The 19,290-nt window shown below is 46.7% G+C and overlaps 1 protein-coding gene across 3 annotated transcripts in view; it reads left to right on the top strand.

The window, feature by feature from the left end:
* fbxo41 (F-box protein 41) overlaps positions 1–19,290 on the top strand; it is a 254,843-nt gene that overhangs the window by 209,108 nt on the left and 26,445 nt on the right. For 2 of the 3 annotated variants that reach the window (XM_052044671.1, XM_052044682.1), the window contains exon 11: positions 16,906–17,064. In XM_052044671.1, coding sequence (XP_051900631.1) covers positions 16,906–17,064 — 159 coding nt within the window. Of the gene's footprint in view, positions 1–16,905; positions 17,065–19,290 lie in introns of those variants that run through there. The other variant, XM_052044691.1, reaches the window with a different exon arrangement.

The raw sequence follows: 19,290 nt of genomic DNA, 5'->3' as shown, positions 1-19,290 counted from the left end.
AAGGAAATCGTTATCAATGGCAGAGCTTCAGCAGCGTGTACTGAGGTTCGGAGGTAGATCCAACCATTCGATATATTCAACAGTCGCATATAATCGAGGTGCTGGCGGATTCGTGGGTAATTTCGAGGAAAGGTTGAGCAGACGTCTTGCCAATCATCGCGGTCAGCAGGAGGAGGGGGTGGAGCAGTGCCATCATCCTGTAGCCGGGGGACAAACTCATTCCCGGCAGGTCAGGTGTTGAGTATGGAGACAGGACAGGTTAGTTCAACCCGGAATCACGACCCAACAAGTGTCCCCGGGACCACGCGCAATGACAACTCTCCCTTGAGGGGTCCAATGTAATGGGTGTCTGCCACCCCTAGGGAGAGTTGAAGCGAGGGGGGGCAGCCTTGTTCAAGTGTTGATAGTACACCGTCATGCGCCACGTCCCGTTCTTTTTGTGGACGGGCCAGACAAGGGGAGGCTGCGGGCCTAATGACTCCCTTCCGTAGCACGGCTTGAATGGCCTCTGTAATATCTTGATGTCCCCCGGGCACCCTATACTGCCGACTGCAGATGACCTTGGTGGGGGGGGGGGGGGAACAACCGGTTCCCATTTGGCCACCCCGACCACCACCACAGCACGGGTGACTTCAAATGTGAACTTGCCTCGGTTGGTGTGTAGGGACTGTCCCTTTAAGACATTCATCCCCAGTAAGGCAAATCTGCAATTAAGACAGCTACAGTTCGATGAGGTTGGTTCCCAATGGTCATGTGGACCTTGACTTCCCTCACGGGCAAAAGGGAACCCCCCCAACCCCTCTATCTGCATCTGTGGCCCCTTCCACGCAGCGGGGTTAGCCTGGATGATGGTGTGTTGGGCACCCATGTCGATGAGTGCCATCCACCTCTGCACGTTCCCTTTTCCCCAGTGTAATGCTACAGGTATATGTGGCCTCAGGTCTCCCAGGCAGGAGAGGGCGGTAGAACAAATGCGCCGGGACCCCTGGCCTTCATCCTGTGGGAGAGGGGTGGGGGTCTACCACCCTGTGGGTGAAGGTTCCTGCTGGCGGAGGTGGGCTGTTTCAGGTGGGGGAGGGGTGGAGGCAATACCAGTATCTGCAGGGGCAGCCCACGTGGTCCGGCGGTTGGGGGCGCCCCCTATGTCAGACTTGGACCCGGGCTGGCTGTGGACCTTCCCGTGGCCGGGCTTCCCCCCGCAGAGCTCTTTCCAGCGCGCGTGGAGAGCGGAGGTCGGGGCCCCGTCTATGCTGGCATGGTCCACCCCTGGGCACAACAGGTCTAGGTATAGCTGCTTGCGCGTGGGACAGGGGGTCGTGTCCCCAGCCCTCGTCTCCGCTCTGCAGACCTGGGTGGGCTTCTCCTGCTGCAGGAACTCCAGCCCTTCCAGGAGGGTGATGGTGTCCCGCACGGTCTTCCCATCAGCCAGTCCCATGAGGGGCAGGACCACTGGCCTCAAATCGGGACGCGCAGTGGTGACCAGGTATCCCGTTAGCGCGCTGGTCACCCTGGTGTTTTCTAACAACCTGTGATTGCCGGGCCTCTCATAGATGCCTGTCACCAGTGCCCAATCCCTGATGATCCCAGTGCCCTCACTGACTTTGCTCCACTGCGGTCACCTGTATAAGTCCCATTTGTGGAGGGTAGGGTACCGGACCCTCACTGTGGTCACTACCCGATCCCACAGGGTAGGGTTGTTCCCAGTCCCTCCATGTGGTGCCCGCAGGGCATTGTGAATGCTCTGTTTGTCAGACAAGCTCCCTAGGGCTCTAGCTTCCTGGTGAGAGAGGCTCACATTGGGGGCCCCCTCACCCCACAGTCGGAGCAGCCAGGTAGCCACGTGCTCGCCCGGCCGCTGGTGGTACCAGTCTGCCAGCTGGGTAAGCTCCTTGATGGGGAAATCCTGGGTCTCCGTTGTCTCAGAGAGACCACGGGCACTTCCCCCTGTGGGGGCCTCATCCTGACTCCCCTCCCCTCTGTGGTGGACCTGGGACCACACAGTGATGGGTCGAGCATGCAGGGGTTCGGGTGGATAGGGGGGATGGCGGGCATGAGGGAGCCCCTGCTCTTCGGGCGCCCCCTCATTGTCCGTATCCATCCAGATGTCCCCATCCCCCAGCCATGCGTCCAGCCTGTCGCCACGCCAGACCAGGGCTCGGATTTTAAATGGATCTGGCTGCCAGCCAGTCCTGTGGGTGGCTTGTGCCTGCTGTGCCTGAACCAGCTAGCAGGTGATCTCGGTACCCCTGACCTCAAGGTCATTGACCCAGGTCTGAGCTGTTTGAACTGCCTCTTGCAGCGTGCAGCATCGTTGCCGGAGTGTCTCTCTCTCTTTCCCTCTGCAGGCAGGTATCCTGCAACTTGCCAGTAGTCTCGACCTGATGCCTCAGCAGGGATGCCAGGAGCCAGAGGGCACCCCTTTGGCTCCCCTTGGCACTGGGAAACCCTGACTGCTGGAGGAGGGCTACCATGTGGTGTCCCAGTTTTTCACCACGTGGATCTAACTGCTCGGCCCAGTCCACTGGTTTACCATGGTCTGCCAGCATGCTGGCCAAGCTCCCAAATCCCTCGCTCTCATCTGTCCACCCAGGGATTCTCTCCTCTGTATCTGCACTAGCCTCTTTCCCCCAGATCCAAAACATTCTTCTTGCGTCTGTGTCCAGCCAAGATCTTCAAGATACTGCTCGCAGCGCCAAATGTTGTGTGAAAAGGTTCTTTTGGAATTCTAAAGATCGAGGGCTCAGGACACAGGCTTTGGATTTTAAAAATTGTTTAATCACAAAGGCAAACGCAGGGACAGAATGAATGGGACCAGATGCACACTCACACACTCACACACTCACACACTCACACACTCAACAAGGTACAGATTATCAGGGGACAAACACTTCAATGCTTGAATACGTTGACCCAAACAAGCATTGGCACTAACACCCCCTGGTATCTGACTAAGACGCTCCCAAACCACATGGTAGTACACACTCTTACCGGTGGTCTCTACAGCGTTGTCACATTATTCCTGGGGAAGTCAAAAGAGACAGACCAGGGGATTGCAACACTCCTTATAGTGCTGGGATGCTGGGTGGAGCCTGGCCAGGTGATTTAGACAGGCCAATGGTTTGGAGGTCAAGGACAAAGGTGCCTGCCACGGCCAATGGTCAGGCAGGTTCAGGGACAAAGGTGCCTCTCCAAAACTAATCCCTATGCCCACACATGATGGGTGGGGTGGAACCACACCTTGATTGACAGTGGTGTCACTTCTGATCCAAGGAGCAATGCTGTCTTGTGACCAGCGGGGTCAATGTTGTTACTGTCACGTGACAGCCATGTGCTCCCCTACTACAGCTGGTAAATCTCCTCCGCACCCTTTCCAATGCTTCCACATCCTTCCTATAATGAGGTGACCAGAACTGGACACAATACTCTTAAGTGCAGTCTAACCAGAGTTGCATCAATACCTTGCGGCTCTTAAACTCGATCCCTCGACTTATGAAAGCTAACACCCCTTAAGCTTTCTTAACTACCATATCCACCTGTGAGGCAACTTTCAGGGATCTGTGAATATGGACCCCCAGATCCCTCTGCTCCTGTCATAGATAAATGTGAAATGATACACTTCGGGAGATCGAACTCGAAGGTAGAATACAAGGTTAATGGCAGGACTCTTAGCAGTGTGGAGGAACGGAGTGATCTTGGGGTCCACATCCATAGATCCCTCAAGCTTGTTCAAAAAAGGTAGTAGGGATAGTCCAGGGAATTACAGACCAGTGAGCCGTACGTCTGTGGTGGGCAAGCTGTTGGAAAGGATTCTTAGAGATAGGATCTATGAGCATTTAGAGAATCATGGACTGATTAGGAACGGCCAGCATGGATTTGTGAAGAGAAGATCTTGCCTCACTAGCCTGATAGGGTTCTTTGAGGAGGTGACCAGAAAGATTGATGAAGGTAGTGCAATAGATGTGGTCTACATGGATTTTAGTAAGACGTTTGACAAGGTTCTGCATGGTAGTCTTCTTCAGAAGGTCAGAGGCCAAGGGATCCAGGGAGGCCTGGCCATGTGGATTCAGAATTGGCTTGCCTGTAGAAAGCAGAGGGTTGTGGTGGAGGGAGTGCATTCGGATTGGAGTGCTGTGACTAGTGGTGTCCCACAGGGATCGGTTCTGGGACCTCTACTTTTTAATGACTTAGATGAGGGGGTGGAAGGGTGGGTTAGCAAGTTTGCAGATGACACAAAGATCGGTGGTGCTGTGGATATGTGGAGGGCTGTCAAAGCTTACAGAGGGATATTGATAGGATGCAGAGCTGGGCTAACAAGTGGCAGATGGAGTTCAATCCAGAGAAGTGTGAGGTGGTACACTTTGGAAGGACAAACTCCAAGGCGGAATACAAGGTAAATGGCAGGATTCTGGGCAGTGTGGAGGAGCAGAGGGATTTTGGGGTTCATATCCACAGATCACTGAAAGTTGCCACACAGGTGGATAGGGTAGTTAAGAAAGCTTATGGGATATTAGCTTTCATAAGTCATGGGATCGAGTTTAAGAGCCGAAAAGTAATGATGCAGCTTTACAAAACTCTGGTTAGACCACAGTACTCTGTGTCCAGTTCTGGTTGCCTCATTATAGGAAGGATGTGGAGGCATTAGAAAGGGTGCAGTGGAGATTTACCAGGATGCTGCCTGGATTGAAGAGTATGGATTATGAGGAGAGACTAAAGGAGCTTTACTCATTGGAGAGAAGGAGAATGAGGGGAGACATGATATAGGTATACAACATATTGAGAGGAATAGATAGATTGGACAGCCAACGCCTCTTTCCCAGGGCGCCAGTGCTCAATACAAGAGGGCATGGCTTTAAGGTAATGGGTGGGGAGTTCAAAGAAGACGTCAGAGGGAGGTTTTTCACCCAGAGAGTGGTTGGTGCATGGAATGCGCTGCCGGTGGTGGTGGTGGAGGCTGATACGTTGGGCAAATTCAAGAGATTGTTAGATAAGCATATGGAGGAATTTAAGATAGACGGATATACGGGAGGAAGGGGTTAGATAGTCTTAGGAGTAGTTAGAAGGTCGGCACAACTTGGTGGGCCAAAGGGCCTGTATTGTGCTGTATTGTTCTATGGTTCTATTGCCACGCAGGTTGAGAGGGTTGTTAAGAAGGCGTGTGAGTGTTGGCCTTCATTAGTCGGGGTATTGAGTTCAAGAGCCACAATATGATGTTGCAGCTCTATAGAACTTGGAGTATTGGGTTCAATTCTGGCCGCCTCATTATAGAAAGGATGTGGAAGCTTTAGAGAGGGTGCAGGGGAGATTTACCAGGATGTTGCCTGGATTGAAGCGCATGTCTTATGAGGATAGGCTGAGCGAGCTAGGGCTTTTCTCTTTGGAGAGAAGGAGAATGAGAGATGACTTGATAGAGGTGTACAAGATGATAAGAGGCATAGATCGAGTGGACAGTCAGAGACTTTTTCCCAGGGCGGCAATGGCTAACACAAGGGGACATAATTTTAAGGAGATTGGAAGAAGGTATATGGGGGATGTCAGGGGTAAGTTTTTTTACACAGTGGTGGGTGCATGGAACGCACTGCCGGCAGAGGTTGTGGGGGCAGATACATTAGGGACATTTAAGAGATTCTTAGATAGACACATGAATGATAGAAAAATAGGGCGCTATGGGGAGGGAAGGGTTAGATAGATCTTAGAGCAGGATAAAATGTCGGCACAACATTGTGGGCCGAAGGACCTGTACTGTGCTGTAGTGTTCTATGTTCTAAGTAGCAGAGGTGCTGGTGAGCTTTCTTGGCCATGGCATCTATGTGGTTGGACCAGGACAGGCTACTGGTGATGTTTACTCCTAGGAACTTGAAACTCTCAACCATCTCAACCTCAGCACCATTAATGTAAACAGGAGCATGTGCACCACCCCACTTCCTGAAGTCAAATGACCAGTTCTTTTGTTTTGCTGACATTGAGGGAAAGGTTGTTTGTTGTGCCACCATGCCTCTAGGCTCTGTCTCCTCCCTATACTCCAACACATTGCTATTGGCGATTCAGCCCACTACAGTAGTGTTACCTGCAAATTTGTAGATGGAGTTATAGCAGAATCTGGCCATGCAGTTGTGAATGTGTCGTCCCGAAATCAATTTTCCCTTTCCGTCCACTGTAAATAACACAGTGCCACAAGGTCGATTCGAACAAGTACCTTTATTAGCAGTGCACCGCTAGGAGAATTCTCTTCAGCACTCACTAAGAGTTGCTTCCCGAGTTCTTCCCGAACAAAGGGCAGACAGACATTTATACAGGAATTGTCACGCACATCCCATGCAAACGGCGCCGTGAGTTTCGGTCAAGCTATAGAGATCCCGAGACAGCTATCACCCCTTTTGTCTTAGTATAATTGAGTTATAATCAAGGCTTTCAAAGGCAGGTATTACCCTTCATTGTTCAGACCAAGTCTTCACCTCGATGTTAATTACAATCAGTATCGCCACCGTCTGACATATCGGAATGGTTTGTTACCCGAAACAAAGGCAGTTAACACACTTAACATTCCAACCTAAATAGTGGGTCAGCAGCTTGCTAGTCCTTGCTAAAGAAATATAAATGCATATATATATATATATATATATATATATATAATTTGCCAGTTATAGGTATGGTTGCAATTCTTAACCCTTCACTTCCTCAAATGTACAGGGAGTAAAATAGGGGGAATAGAGATGCAGCCTTATGGGGCACCGGTATTGAGATAATCATGGCCAGATGTAGAGGCCTGTCCTCTCTGATTGCAGTTTTTTGGTCACTAAGTCAAGGATCCGGTTGCAAACAGAGGTGTTGAGTCCCAGGTCAAGGAGTTTGGAGCTGAGTTCGCTTGGAATTATAGTATTGAAGGTGGAGCTGTAGTCAACAGATTTTGTCACGAACCAGCAACAAACGAAACACACTGAGCATGATTCAGTGTTAAAAACTATTTTATTAATCACTACTTATGATAATACGTAAAATAAAAGTAAAAATGTTAGTATGTTAGCATTCAAAAATGTTAAACCTTGAACGTTAACCCCAAAACTTAACTCGTCGTGTGTGTGTGACGAAGTCCCAAACTACAAGTTCAGGAATGGTTCTTAAAGTTCAGTTCCACAAGCCATAAGGTGAAACATGAGCAAGGGCTTCTTCAACAACCACCGTTGTCTGAAGATAAGACGTAGATGTAGAGAACATAGGGAGAGTAAATACGAAATCCAAATGTTCCACAATGGAACCCCAAACGACATTTCAGTGTTTACTCGGTAGTGACTTCCTCACCCCAAAAAGCATCCGAATCGTGGTCATCCACACGTAAATACCTGTTTCCTTCTACAGGTCAGCATCAAAGTGAACTCCACCGGATTACTTCCAACTTCCATACATGGATTTCAGTAGCAAACACAGTTATTGTTTCTCATCCATCGATAGAGCAAACAAGCAGGCTGGTTTCCCTCTCCCCCTCCCCCTCTCCCCTTCAACAACGTCATTACGTCCTTTATCTTCTATTGACGTAAGCACGCCCCACGCACACTCTCTATCTTAAAGGGACTTTCACTGAGTCCGTAACAATAGTCTGATGTAGGTGACTTTATTATCCAGATGCTACAGAGATGAGCGTAGGGCCAGGGAGATGGTGTCCACCATGCACCTGTTTTGGCGGAAGGTGAAGTGCAGTGGGTTGAGGTTGCCTGGCAGGCTGGAGTTGATGTGTGCCATTACCAGTCTCTTAAAGCATTTCATGATGGTAGATGTCAGAGCCATTGAACAATACTCATTGAGGCACATTATCTTATTTTTCTTTGGTACTGGGTTGATATTGGACTTCTTAAAGCAGGTGGGAGCCTCAGACTGAAGTAGGGAGAAGTTAGAAATAGTCTTAAAGCACTACAGCACAGAAACAAGCCCTTTGGCCCTTCTCATCCATGCCGGCATGGTTTCTGCCTAGTCCCATCTACCTGCACCTGGACCATAGCCCTCCATACCTCTCTCATTCATGTACTTATCCAAACTTCTCTTAAATGTTTCAATTGAACGCACATCTACCACTTCCGCTGGCAGCTCATTCCACACTCGCACCACCCTCTGAGTGAAGTAGTTCCCCCTCAGATTCCCCTTAAATATTTCACCCTAAACCTATGACCTCTAGTTCTAGTCCCACCTAACCTGAGGGGAAAAAGCCTGCATGCATTCACCCTATCTATACCCTTCATAATTCTGTATAAGATCTCCCCTCATTCTCCTGCACTCCAGGGATTAAAGTCCTAACCTATTCAACCTATCCCTGTAACTCAGGTCCTCAAGTCCCAGCAACATCCGTGTAAATTTTCTCTGCACTCTTTCAAGCTTATTAATACCTTTCCTGTAGGTAGGTGACCAGAACTGCACACAATACTCTAAATTCAGCCTCACCAACGTCTTGTACAACTTCAACATAACATCCCAACTCCTGTACTCACTCTCTGGCTTCTCCCACTAAGCAGGCACAGTAGTGTAGCGGTTAGCATAACGCTATTACAGCGCCAGAGACCCGGGTTCAATTCCCGCCGCTGTCTGTAAGGAGTTTGTACATTCTTTCCGTGTCTGCGGGGGTTTCCTCTGGGGTGCTCTGGTTTCCTCCCACATTCCAAAAGTGTACAGGTCAGGAAGTTGTGGGCATGTTATGTTGGCACTGGAAGCGTGGCGACACTTGCAGGCTGGCCCCAGAGCACTACACAAAAAATGTATTTCACTGTGTGTTTTGATGTACTAATAAACTGTAATTTAAAAAAAAATAATTAAATTAAGCCTACGTTGAACCCAGTTGACTATTTCATCCTGAATGCCAAGTGACTTAAACTTCTGGAGCAGCGTGCCATGCGGAACTTTGTCAAAGGCCTTGCTGAGGTCCACGTGGACAACATCCACCACCTTCCCTTCATCAACCTTCTTGGTAACCTCCTCGAAAAACTCTATAAGATTGCTTGGACATGACCTGCCACACACAAAGCCATGTTGACAATCCTTAATCAGGCCCTGTCTATCCAAATACTTATATATCCTGCCCCTCAGAATACCTTCCAATAATTTACCCACGACTGACATCAGGCTCACCGGCCTATAATTTCTTGGCTTATTCTTGGAGCCTTTCTTGAACAACATTAGCTATCAATTTCTACACCAGCCTCCCACAAGGTCCAAGGGGACACCTCATCCACCCTAATTTGCCCCAAGACAGCCAGCAGCACCTCTTCCATAATCTGGATACAGTCCATGACCTCACTACACCAGCCTCCCACAAGGTCCGAGGGGACACCTCATCCACCCTAATTTGCCCCAAGACAGCCAGCAGCACCTCTTCCATAATCTGGATACAGTCCATGACCTCACTACTCTTTTGCCTCTGTTCTATAGACTCTGTCTCCCGAGTAAACACAGATGCAAAAAATTCATTTAAGATCTCCCCCTCTCCTTCAGCTCCATGCAAAGTCTCTTTACGACTGTACCTACCATGCTGATCTTCAAGAGGACCAATTTTGCCCCTTGCTCTTAATATAGCTATAGAAACCCTTGAGATTCTCTTTCACCTTGTCTGCCAGAACAACCTCATGTCTTCTTTTTGCCCTCCTGATTGCTCCCTTAAGTGTTCTCTTGCATTTCTTATACTCCTCAAGTGCTTCATTTAATCCTAACTGCCTATATCTGATATGCACCTCCTTTTTCTTTACCAGGGCCTCAACATCCCTCAATAACCAAGGTTCCCTAAACATATTATCCTTACCTTTTATCCTAACAGGAACATACAGATTCTGTACTGTCAATATTTGACTCTTGAAGACCTCCCACTTACCAAGCATCTCTTTGCCAGAAAACAGCCTGTCCCAATCTACACCTGCCAGATCCCTTCTGATGCCATCAAAATTGGCCTTCCTCCAGTTTAGAACCTTAACCCTAGGACCAATTATTTTTTTGCAGTTCCAGCAGCCAGACCAGCAGAGTAGAGGAGCCAGCAGCTTTTTTTTTAAAGTTACTTCTGATTGGCTAAGTGTGTGGCAACTCAGCCAATAAAAGGCAGCTGGTGTAAAGCGGTGTGGCCATTTTGGAGCTGTCATTGTGTGAGAGGGTTGGGTGTAAGAGTGGAGGAGTTGAGGTTTAGATATTGGAGAGGTGGAGGCTAAGGTGAGGTTCTGTTAAATTCTCTTTCTTTATTATTGCACATGTAGAGCAGTGGGAATGACACCCAGGGCAGTGATGTGCTCCTCTTGCATGATGTGGGAAGTCAGGGAGACCTCCAGTGTCCCTGATGACTACAGTTGTGAGAAGTGCATCCTGCTGCAGCTTCTTACAGACTGTTAGGGAGCTGGAGCTGGATGACCTTTGGATCATTTGGGAGACTGAGGGGTTGATAGACAGGAGTTACAGGGAGGCAGTCACACCTAAATTGCAGGAGGCAGGTAATTGGGTGACTGTCAGGAGAGAGAAAGGGAATAGGCAGTCAGTGCAGGGTACCCCTGTGGCCATTCCACTCAATAGCAAGTATGTCGTTTTAGATACTGTTGGTGGGGACAACCTACCAGGGGAAAGCCACAGCGGTCAGGTCTTGGGCACTGAGTCTGGCTCTTTAGCTTAGAAGGGAAGGAGGAAGAAGAGGCAAGCGGTAGTGATCAGGGGAGCAGACAGGAGTTTCTGTGTATGAGAACGAGACTCTTGGATGGTATGTTGCCTCCCAGGTGCCAGGGTCAGAGACTTCTCGGATCGAGTCCATAGCATTCTTAAGGGGGAGTGTGAGCAGCCAGAGGTCGTGGTACATGTTGGTACCAATGACATAGGCAAGAAAAGTGACGAGGTCCTGCAAAGTGAGTTCAGGGAGTTAGGTGCTAAGTTAAAAGACAGGACCTCCAGGGTGGTGATTTCAGGATTACTACCCGTGCCATGAACTACTGAGGCAAGAAATAGGAAGATAGTGCAGTTCAACATGTGGCTAAGCAGATGGTGCAGGAGGGAGGGCTTCAGGTTTTTAGATCATTGGGCTCTCTTCCAGGGCGGGGGGATCTGTACAAACAGGATGGTTTGCACCTGAACTGGAGGGGGACCAATATCCCTACAGGAAGGTTTGTTCGTGCTGCTCGGGGGTGTTTAAACAAGAGTTGCAGGGGGTGGAAACCAGAGAGGCAGGGCAGCAAGTGGAGAGGCTGTGGGGAAAATAGATGTTAAGACAACAGACAAAGATGGAAACCGAAAGGTTGAGCGTGGTGGGAATAATGTTCAGAGTTGAGTTTATTTCAATGCAAGGAGTATTGTAGGTAAGGCAGATGTTCTTCCAGCATGGATTGGCACGTGGAATTATGATGTTGTAGCCATTAGTGAGACTTGGTTGCAGGAGGGGCAGGACTGGCAGCTCAATATTCTGGAGTTTCGATGTTTTAGACATGATAGAGAGGGAGGTATTAAAGGGGGAGGGGTGGCATTACTCATCAGGGAAAATGTTGTGGCAGTGCTCAGAGAGGACATACTGGAGGGCTCAACTACTAAGGTAATTTGGATGGACAGTTGCAGGAAATATAAAGTTGTGATAGTAGGTGATTTTAACTTTCCACATATTGACTGGGACTCCCATACTGTAAAAGGACCAGATGGAATCAAGTTTGTCAAATGTATTCAGAAAAGTTTCCTCAATCAATATGTTAAGGTCCCAACCGGAGAGAGTGCGATACTGGATCTCCTCTTAGGGAACGAGACAGGGCGGGAGACAGAAGTGTGTGCAGGGGAACACTGTGGATTTAGTGATCATAATTTCATTAGTTTCAAGATAATTATGAAAAATGTCCGCAAATACCCCCTCCAGCTGATCTGTGCAGCATCTAAGAACACGTTAAACAGTAAATTGGTTTATTATTGTCACATGTACTGAGGTACAGTGAAAAACTTGTCTTGCATACTATTCATACAGATCAATTCATTACACAGTGCATTGAGGTAGTACAAGGTAAAACAATAACAGAATGCAGAATAAAGTGTTACAGTTATAGAGAAAGTAGACAATAAGGTGCAAGGTCGTAACGAGGTAGGTTCTGAGGTCAAGAGTCCATTTTATCACGAGGGCGCAGACTTCATCTGGGCGAGGTACTTTCTGCGGGTTCACTCACGCAGCGGTGACTGTAGGTTCAGGTGCATTGGAGGCTGTCGGGGCAGGTGGTGACATTCTATTCCCCTTCTGTTCAGAACAAGCATAGGATGCATTAAGCTCCTCAGGATGGGGTGTGCTGTTGTTGGCGAGGCTGCCCAACTTCATTTTGTAGCCCTTTATAGCATGTAAGCCCTGCCACAACCGACAGCTGGTCTGGTCTCTTGGCATCTCTGATAGCTTTACAAAGGTTGCATCTCGATTTCTTGTGTAGGTCAGCATCACCTGATTTGGACACCACAGTCCTGGACTTCAGTAGGGAGTGGATCTCCCAGTTTATCCATAGTTTCCGGTTTGGGAACACCCAGATTGACCTCTTTGATAGACAGTCCTCAACAGACTTGCTGATAAAGTCCTTGAGGTGGTGACATACTCATTTTGGTTGGCTTCTGAGTCTTAGAATATGGACCAGTCTACCAACTCAAAGCAGTCGCGTAGAAGCTCACCTATTTCCTCAAACCAGCGCTGTACGACTTTCTGTTCTAGATCCTGGTGTTTCAGTTTCTGTTTATGTGCAGGGAGAAGGAGCATAGCCTGGTGGTCTGATTTACCAATGTGAGGGTGGGGGATGGATTTGGAGGCATCTTTGGTTGCGTAGCAATGGTCAAGGATGTTTTGGGCCCCTGGTGGGACGGGAGACGTGCTGGTGGTATGCACACGATTTTTTTTCCCAAGGAAACTGGCAATAATATCATATTTCCAGGTGTTAATTAAAGCTTTAAGTTCACCTACATTACTAGTCGCTCCTTGAATTAAAATAGATTTTCTAAATGCTCCTCCTCTGGTTTGAGTGGTCATGGGCCAGACATCCCTATGTGTTGGTGAGAATGATCTTTTATTTAAGGAGACTTTGAAATCATTCAGACACGTCTTCTGGTCATCAAAGACCTCTTGTGCACAAGAGGCAGTGGTGAATTTGATCATCAATGTCTGCTTCACTGACAGGTAGTTCCTGAGAAATGGAAAGTGATTAATTACTGGGATGGTGAGGAAAGGTTGGTAAAGTAACTATGTTTTCAAGATATATAGTGTAAACCCTGTCTTCCTGCCTGCTTCATTGAAACAGTTAACAACTTAGAACTTGGCCTCTGAATGTGCAGTATTCTGTGTACTGGAAGGTCTGTGATTGAGATTGAGATGACCTTGGTTCTGGAACAGAGAGAGGAGGGTTTAACAGTTTCCCATTACTCTGTAGATCCACTCCTGTGGAGGGAAGGTGCAGTATTGCACTAAAGCTGATTGAGAAGAGGATTGATCCAAGGACATGGCTTGACCCCAGCCTGTACTTGGTTTGGGTCTGTGATGGATCAGTTGGCTTGAACCATGTCTTGCATTTCATTTTGTAACAAATTCAGAAACTTTGAGGGCTGCCGAACTTGAGGATTACCTATTACCGCTTTCATGCAATGGAGTTGGAAGTTTTTTAATGGGGTCGAAGAGAGCCGTGTACAATGGTTGATGCTGCTTTCTACATTGAGTCATGGAGTAGGAAGAAAAATATAAAAATAACATCAACGTAGCTGGTATTCCCTGCTTGTGCAGTTGCCCTCCTGCTGTACCTACTGGAGTTACTATCTTTTTCTCCTCTGGGTACTGTACCCAGCTACTTTGAGCCCCATTCTCTTGCCAACTCAGTTTAAACCTTCCCCAGTAGCACTAGCAAACTTTCCTGCTAGGATTTTAGTTCCATTTTGATTTAGCTGTTACCCATCCTTTTGTACTGCTCCATCTTCCCCAGAAATGGTCCCAATTATCCAGGAATCTAAACCCCATCCCCTTGCACCATCCCTTCAGCCATGCATTCCTCTGACCTTTCCTATTCCTATATTCTCTAGCTCGTGGCACCAGAAACAATATATAGTATTGGTATTGGTTTATTATTGTCACTTGTACCGAGGTACAGTGAAAAGCTTGTCTTACAAACCGATCATGCAGGTCAATTCATTACACAGTGCAGTTACATTGAGTCAGTACAGAGTGCATTGATGTAGTACAGGTAAAAACAATAACAGTACAGAGTAAAGTGTCACAGCTACAGAGAAAGTGCAGTGCAATAAGGTGTGAGGTCACAACCAGGTAGATGGTGAGGTCATAGTCCATCTCATTATATAAGGGAACTGTTCAATGGTCTTAACACAGTGGGGTAGAAGCTGTCCTTAAGTCTGGTGGTACATGCCTTCAGGCTCCTGTATCTTCTACCCAATGGAAGAGGAGAGAAGAGAGAATGTCCCAGGTGGGTGGGGTCTTTGATTATGCTGGCTGCTTCACCAAGACAGCGAGAGGTAAAGACCTAGTCCAAGGAGGGGAGGCTGGGAGGCTGGTGTCTGTAATGTGCCGGGCTGTGATTACAATCTTTGAGGTTTTGTTCTCATAACAGCTACCTCGCTCCTAAACTCATGTTACATGACCTCATCCTTCTCCTACCTTTGTCATTGGTGCCTGTATGTACCACGACTACTTGCTGTTCACCCTCCCCCTTCAGAATATCCTGCAGCTGCTCCAAGATATTCTTGACCCTAGCACCAATGAAGCAACATGCCATCCTCAAGTCTCGTTTATGGCCACAGAAGTGCCTATCTGCCTCTTGACAAGTCCCCTAACACATTTGCTCTTCCAGTCTTGATGTCACAAACTGGGATGTTACTGGGATGCCATTCCCCCCCCCACCCCCATCAGTATCCACCATGGTATACCAGTTTGAGAAGGGAATGACCACAGGGGACTCCTGCACTGCCTGCCTGCCCTTACTACCCAGCAAATCTCTACCCATATGGCCTCATTTGAGGAGCCTTGTATGATATGCTCCTTTAAAACTGATGTAATGCATACCTTGGCTAATGTGCAATACCACCTCCTTTTTAACAATCCTTCTGTTTTGCATTAAAATAGTAGGAATTTATCTTTGTATCCTTGTATGCATTTACCCTCCTGTGCTGCCTACTGTATTTACTGTTTCTCCTCTGTACTGTACTTTTACATACCAGTAACAAAAGAAACACACCACGTATAAGTGTTAGAAACTATTTTATTAATAACTACTTATGATAATAAGAAGAATAAAAGTAAAAATGTTAGGATATTAGAAGTAAAAAAGTTAGAAATTAAACATTAACCCCAAAACTAAACCCAAAGTGTGTGTGTGTGTGTGTGTGTGTGTGTGTGTGTGTGTGTGTGTGTGTGTGTGTGTGTGTGTGTGTGTGTGTGTGTGTGTGTGTGTGTGTGTGTGTGTGTGTGTGTGTGTGTGTGTGTGTGTGTGTGTGTGTGTGTGGCAAATTCCCAAACTCCAAGTCCAGGAATGGTTCGTAAAGTTTAGTTCAGCAAGCCATAAGGTGAAACCACCATTGACTGAAGAGAAGATGTAGAGAGAAAATAGAGAGAAGTTACGAAATCCAAATGTTCCACGATGGAACCCATACGACACCTCAGTCCCCAAAGGTCTCCGTTACTTTGTTCCGAAGTATCTGCCACCCCGAAAGGCATTCAAATCGTGGCCATCCACACAAATACCTGTTTCCCTCTACAGGCTAATGACAAAGTGGACTCCACTGGATTATTCGTGGATTGTAGTGACAGACACAGTTACTGTTTCTCATCCATTGATACAGAGACCAGCAGGCGGGTTGTCCCTCTCCCTCTCTCTCTTCTCTGACTGTCTGCTCCAAAACGTCAGCACGTTCTTATCTCCTTTTGTTGTCATACACGCACACACGACTGTGCTATGTCTTAAAGGGACATTCACCAAATAGTAACCTAATCCGTAACACTTTGTACTCCTCTGTACTGTACTGTCCTGTGACTGTACCTCCCCATCAAAACATCTGTGCCCCTTTGTGTAATTCTTGATACAATTATTCCTATAAGTGTCAGCAGATAGTACTGTTACCTCTGTGTCAGATAACTGTGGGTTCAATGACTACTTAGTAACTTGAACACAGATTTGTGCTGACACTCCATTGTGAAACTGAGAATTTTACTCTGTTGGAGGTATGGTTATTTGGATGAGATGTTAATTGGAAGAACTCAAGTGGAATTAAAAGACACCGTGACATTTTTTTGAAGAGATGCAGGGCAGTTATCCTTCGTGTGTTGAGGCCAAAATATACCTCTTCATGCTTAATATACACATCTGGCCATTACCAAATTGTTCTGGCAGCTTGGTGTACAAATTCTTGTCTTCCCTATATTACAACAGTGATTGCACTTCACAAGTAATTCATTGGTAGTGAAGTATTTTGGAATCTCCTGAAAGAGAGGATCTGGGGAGAATAAAACAAGACTAGTGTAAAATGGATGCTTGATTGCCAGCGCAGACTCATTGGACTGAAGGCCTATTTCTGTTCTCTACAACTCTATGTCTCTAAGATGTGTAAGGCACAATGTGAATGCAAATATTTCTTTTTCAATATTTGGTTTCTCATTGCAGATTGCTCCCTCTGTTTCCCTGTTTTTTTTTTGCTGTCGGTGGGTAGACTCAAAAGTCTTCAATCATTGTTACAGTATGAGTATGTAAAACCCCCAAAAAAAAGCAGCAGGTTCTTCGGAGACAAGATTGGTAACAATATGCCTGTGGTGAAAAGGTTAAGCTGAGAAACCGATTGTGGAGTCAAATGATAAAATGTGCATTAAGTCCATGAGTTTAGAATAGTGTGTCACTAGTTTTCTTCTGAACTGTAGAAGTTGTATTATGATATTTATTTTTCACTCTCTGGTTGAAATTTATTTCTCAGCTCGGAACTGTATCCGTTTGCAAGTACTGGAACTTGATCATGTGACTGAAATAAACCAGGAAGTAGCAGCAGAAGTTTGTCGGGAGGGTCTAAAGGGATTAGAAATGTTGGTATTAACATCAACTCCAGTCACACCAAAAGCTCTGCTACATTTTAACAGTAAGTATATTTGTTCTTGGAACCATTCAATACATTTCACACAGGCAAAGTATTAATTTGTAATTGGTTTAAGGCAGGCACTGTACTGTAGTGGTTAGCGTAATGCTTTACAGTGCCAGAGACCCGGGTTCAATTCTGGCCACTGTCTGTAAGGAGTTTGTACGTTCTCCCCGTGTCTGTGTGGGTTTCCTCCGGGTGCTCCAGTTTCCTCCCACGTTCCAAAAGACGTACGGGTTAGGAAGTTGTGGGCATGTTATGTTGGCGCCGGAAGCGTGGCAACGATTGCAGGCTGCCCCCGGAACACACTACGCAAAAGGTGCATTTCACTTTGTGTTTCAATGTACGTGTGACTAATAAAGAAATCTTAATATCTTATTATTGTCACATGTACCGAGGTACAATGAAAATCTTTGTTTTAGGTGCCATCCATACAGATCATTTCAACACATCATTACATTGAGATAGTACAAAGGGGAAAGCAATACTAGAGTGCAGAATATAGTGTTACAGTTACAGAGAAAGTGTAGTGCAGGTAGACAATAAGGTGCAAGGCCATGACGAGGTAGATTGTGAGGTCAAGAGTCCATCTTATCATACTTGGGAACCATTCAATGGTCCCAAGCAGGATAAAAGTTGTCCATGAGCCTGGCGGTATGTGCTTTCAAGCTTTTATATCTTCTGCCTGATGGGAGGGGGGAGAAGAATGTCCAGGGTGGGAGGGATCTTTGTTTATTTTGGCTGCTTTCCTGAGGCAGAGAGAAGCGTAGACTAACCCTAACCCTAATGCAAAGTGGAAAAACGTGGGGATATAAGAGATAAGAAAAAAGACATTTTTTTAAATGGTGAAAGAATGGGAAATGTTATTGTTCAGTTGGACCTGGGTGACCTTGTGTGCAGACACTGAATCTACTGAGCCTCTTGCCAAGCTATTCCAGCATGCTAGAATTGTACAGCACAGAAAAAGGCCCTTTCAACCGTCCTCGTCCATGCTCACCATGATGCCTATCTACGCTAAACCCATTGTGCTTTCATTATGCCTGCATCCTATACAAACACTGGTCCAAATGCCTTCTGTGTTTTAATTCTATCTGCCTCCATCACGTCCTCTGGAAGCTCATTCCAGATGATAACCACCCTCTTGAAAAACTCATTCCTCAGATCTCCTTTAAATTTCTCCCCTCTGCCCTTAAATCTGTGTCCTGTGATTACTGGGTAGTGTTTACCGCTCCCTGCATGTTCTGCCATTCCAGAGCAGAGCAGTTGCCATACCAGGCTAAGATACAAACCATGATACTTTCCATAATGCATCTGGAGAAGTTTGAGATAATTCTTGTAGACAAACTGAATCTCCTCAGGCGTCTAAAACCTTCAAAATTTGCAAACTTCTGAGTCCAAATTCAAGTCCAAGGTATAAAGGTCATGCAAATTAGCTTTTGCTGCAGCAACACAGTGCATTACAAACTTAAATTAGCATAACTTATGCATAACTTACATGGCAAAATAAACATAATGACATTAATACAAGTTGAGAGAGAAAGAGAGGAACAGAAATATAATCCAAGACTTTGCCCCAATCTAGGACTTTAATATGTGGACCCATCCTATCTTTCTCCAGAACTATTTTAAAACTAATAGAATTATGTCACTGGACCCCAAGTGCTCCCCCACTGACACTTCAGTCACTTGCCCTACCTTGTTCCCTAAGAGGAGGTCCATTCTTCCATGCTCTCTAGTAGGTCTCTCTATATGGTGATTAAGGGAACTTACTTGGACACATTTAACAAACTCCTCGTCCAAGCCCTTTGCACTATGGGTGACCCCGTCAATATTAAGGAAGTTAAAACCTCCCATTAATAGAGTCATTGAGCAATACAGCACGAATGCAGGCCCTTCGACCCAACGAATCCATGCCAACCATGCTGCCCATCCAGCTTGTCCCAATTTCCTGCATTCGGCCCATATCCCTCTAAGCCCCACCCCTGTATGTGTACCAAAAAACTTAACCCGCACATCTACTTTGAACTTTCCCCCTCTCACCTTAAATGCATGCCCTCTGGTATTAGATATTTTGACCATGGGAAAAGGCTGTCTACTTTGTCTACGCCTCTCATAATCTAATAAAAGGTCTCCCCTCAGCCTCCACCACCGCAGGGGAAACAACACCAATTTGTCCAACCAGCACATGCCCTCTAATCCAGGCAGCATTCTGGTAAACCTCTTCTGCAC

The sequence above is a fragment of the Pristis pectinata genome, chromosome 2 (genome assembly GCF_009764475.1).
Source record: "Pristis pectinata isolate sPriPec2 chromosome 2, sPriPec2.1.pri, whole genome shotgun sequence".
Classification (NCBI taxonomy): domain Eukaryota; kingdom Metazoa; phylum Chordata; class Chondrichthyes; order Rhinopristiformes; family Pristidae; genus Pristis; species Pristis pectinata.
The sequence above is the reverse complement of the archived record's forward strand: the minus strand, read 5'-3'. Positions and strand labels throughout refer to the sequence as shown.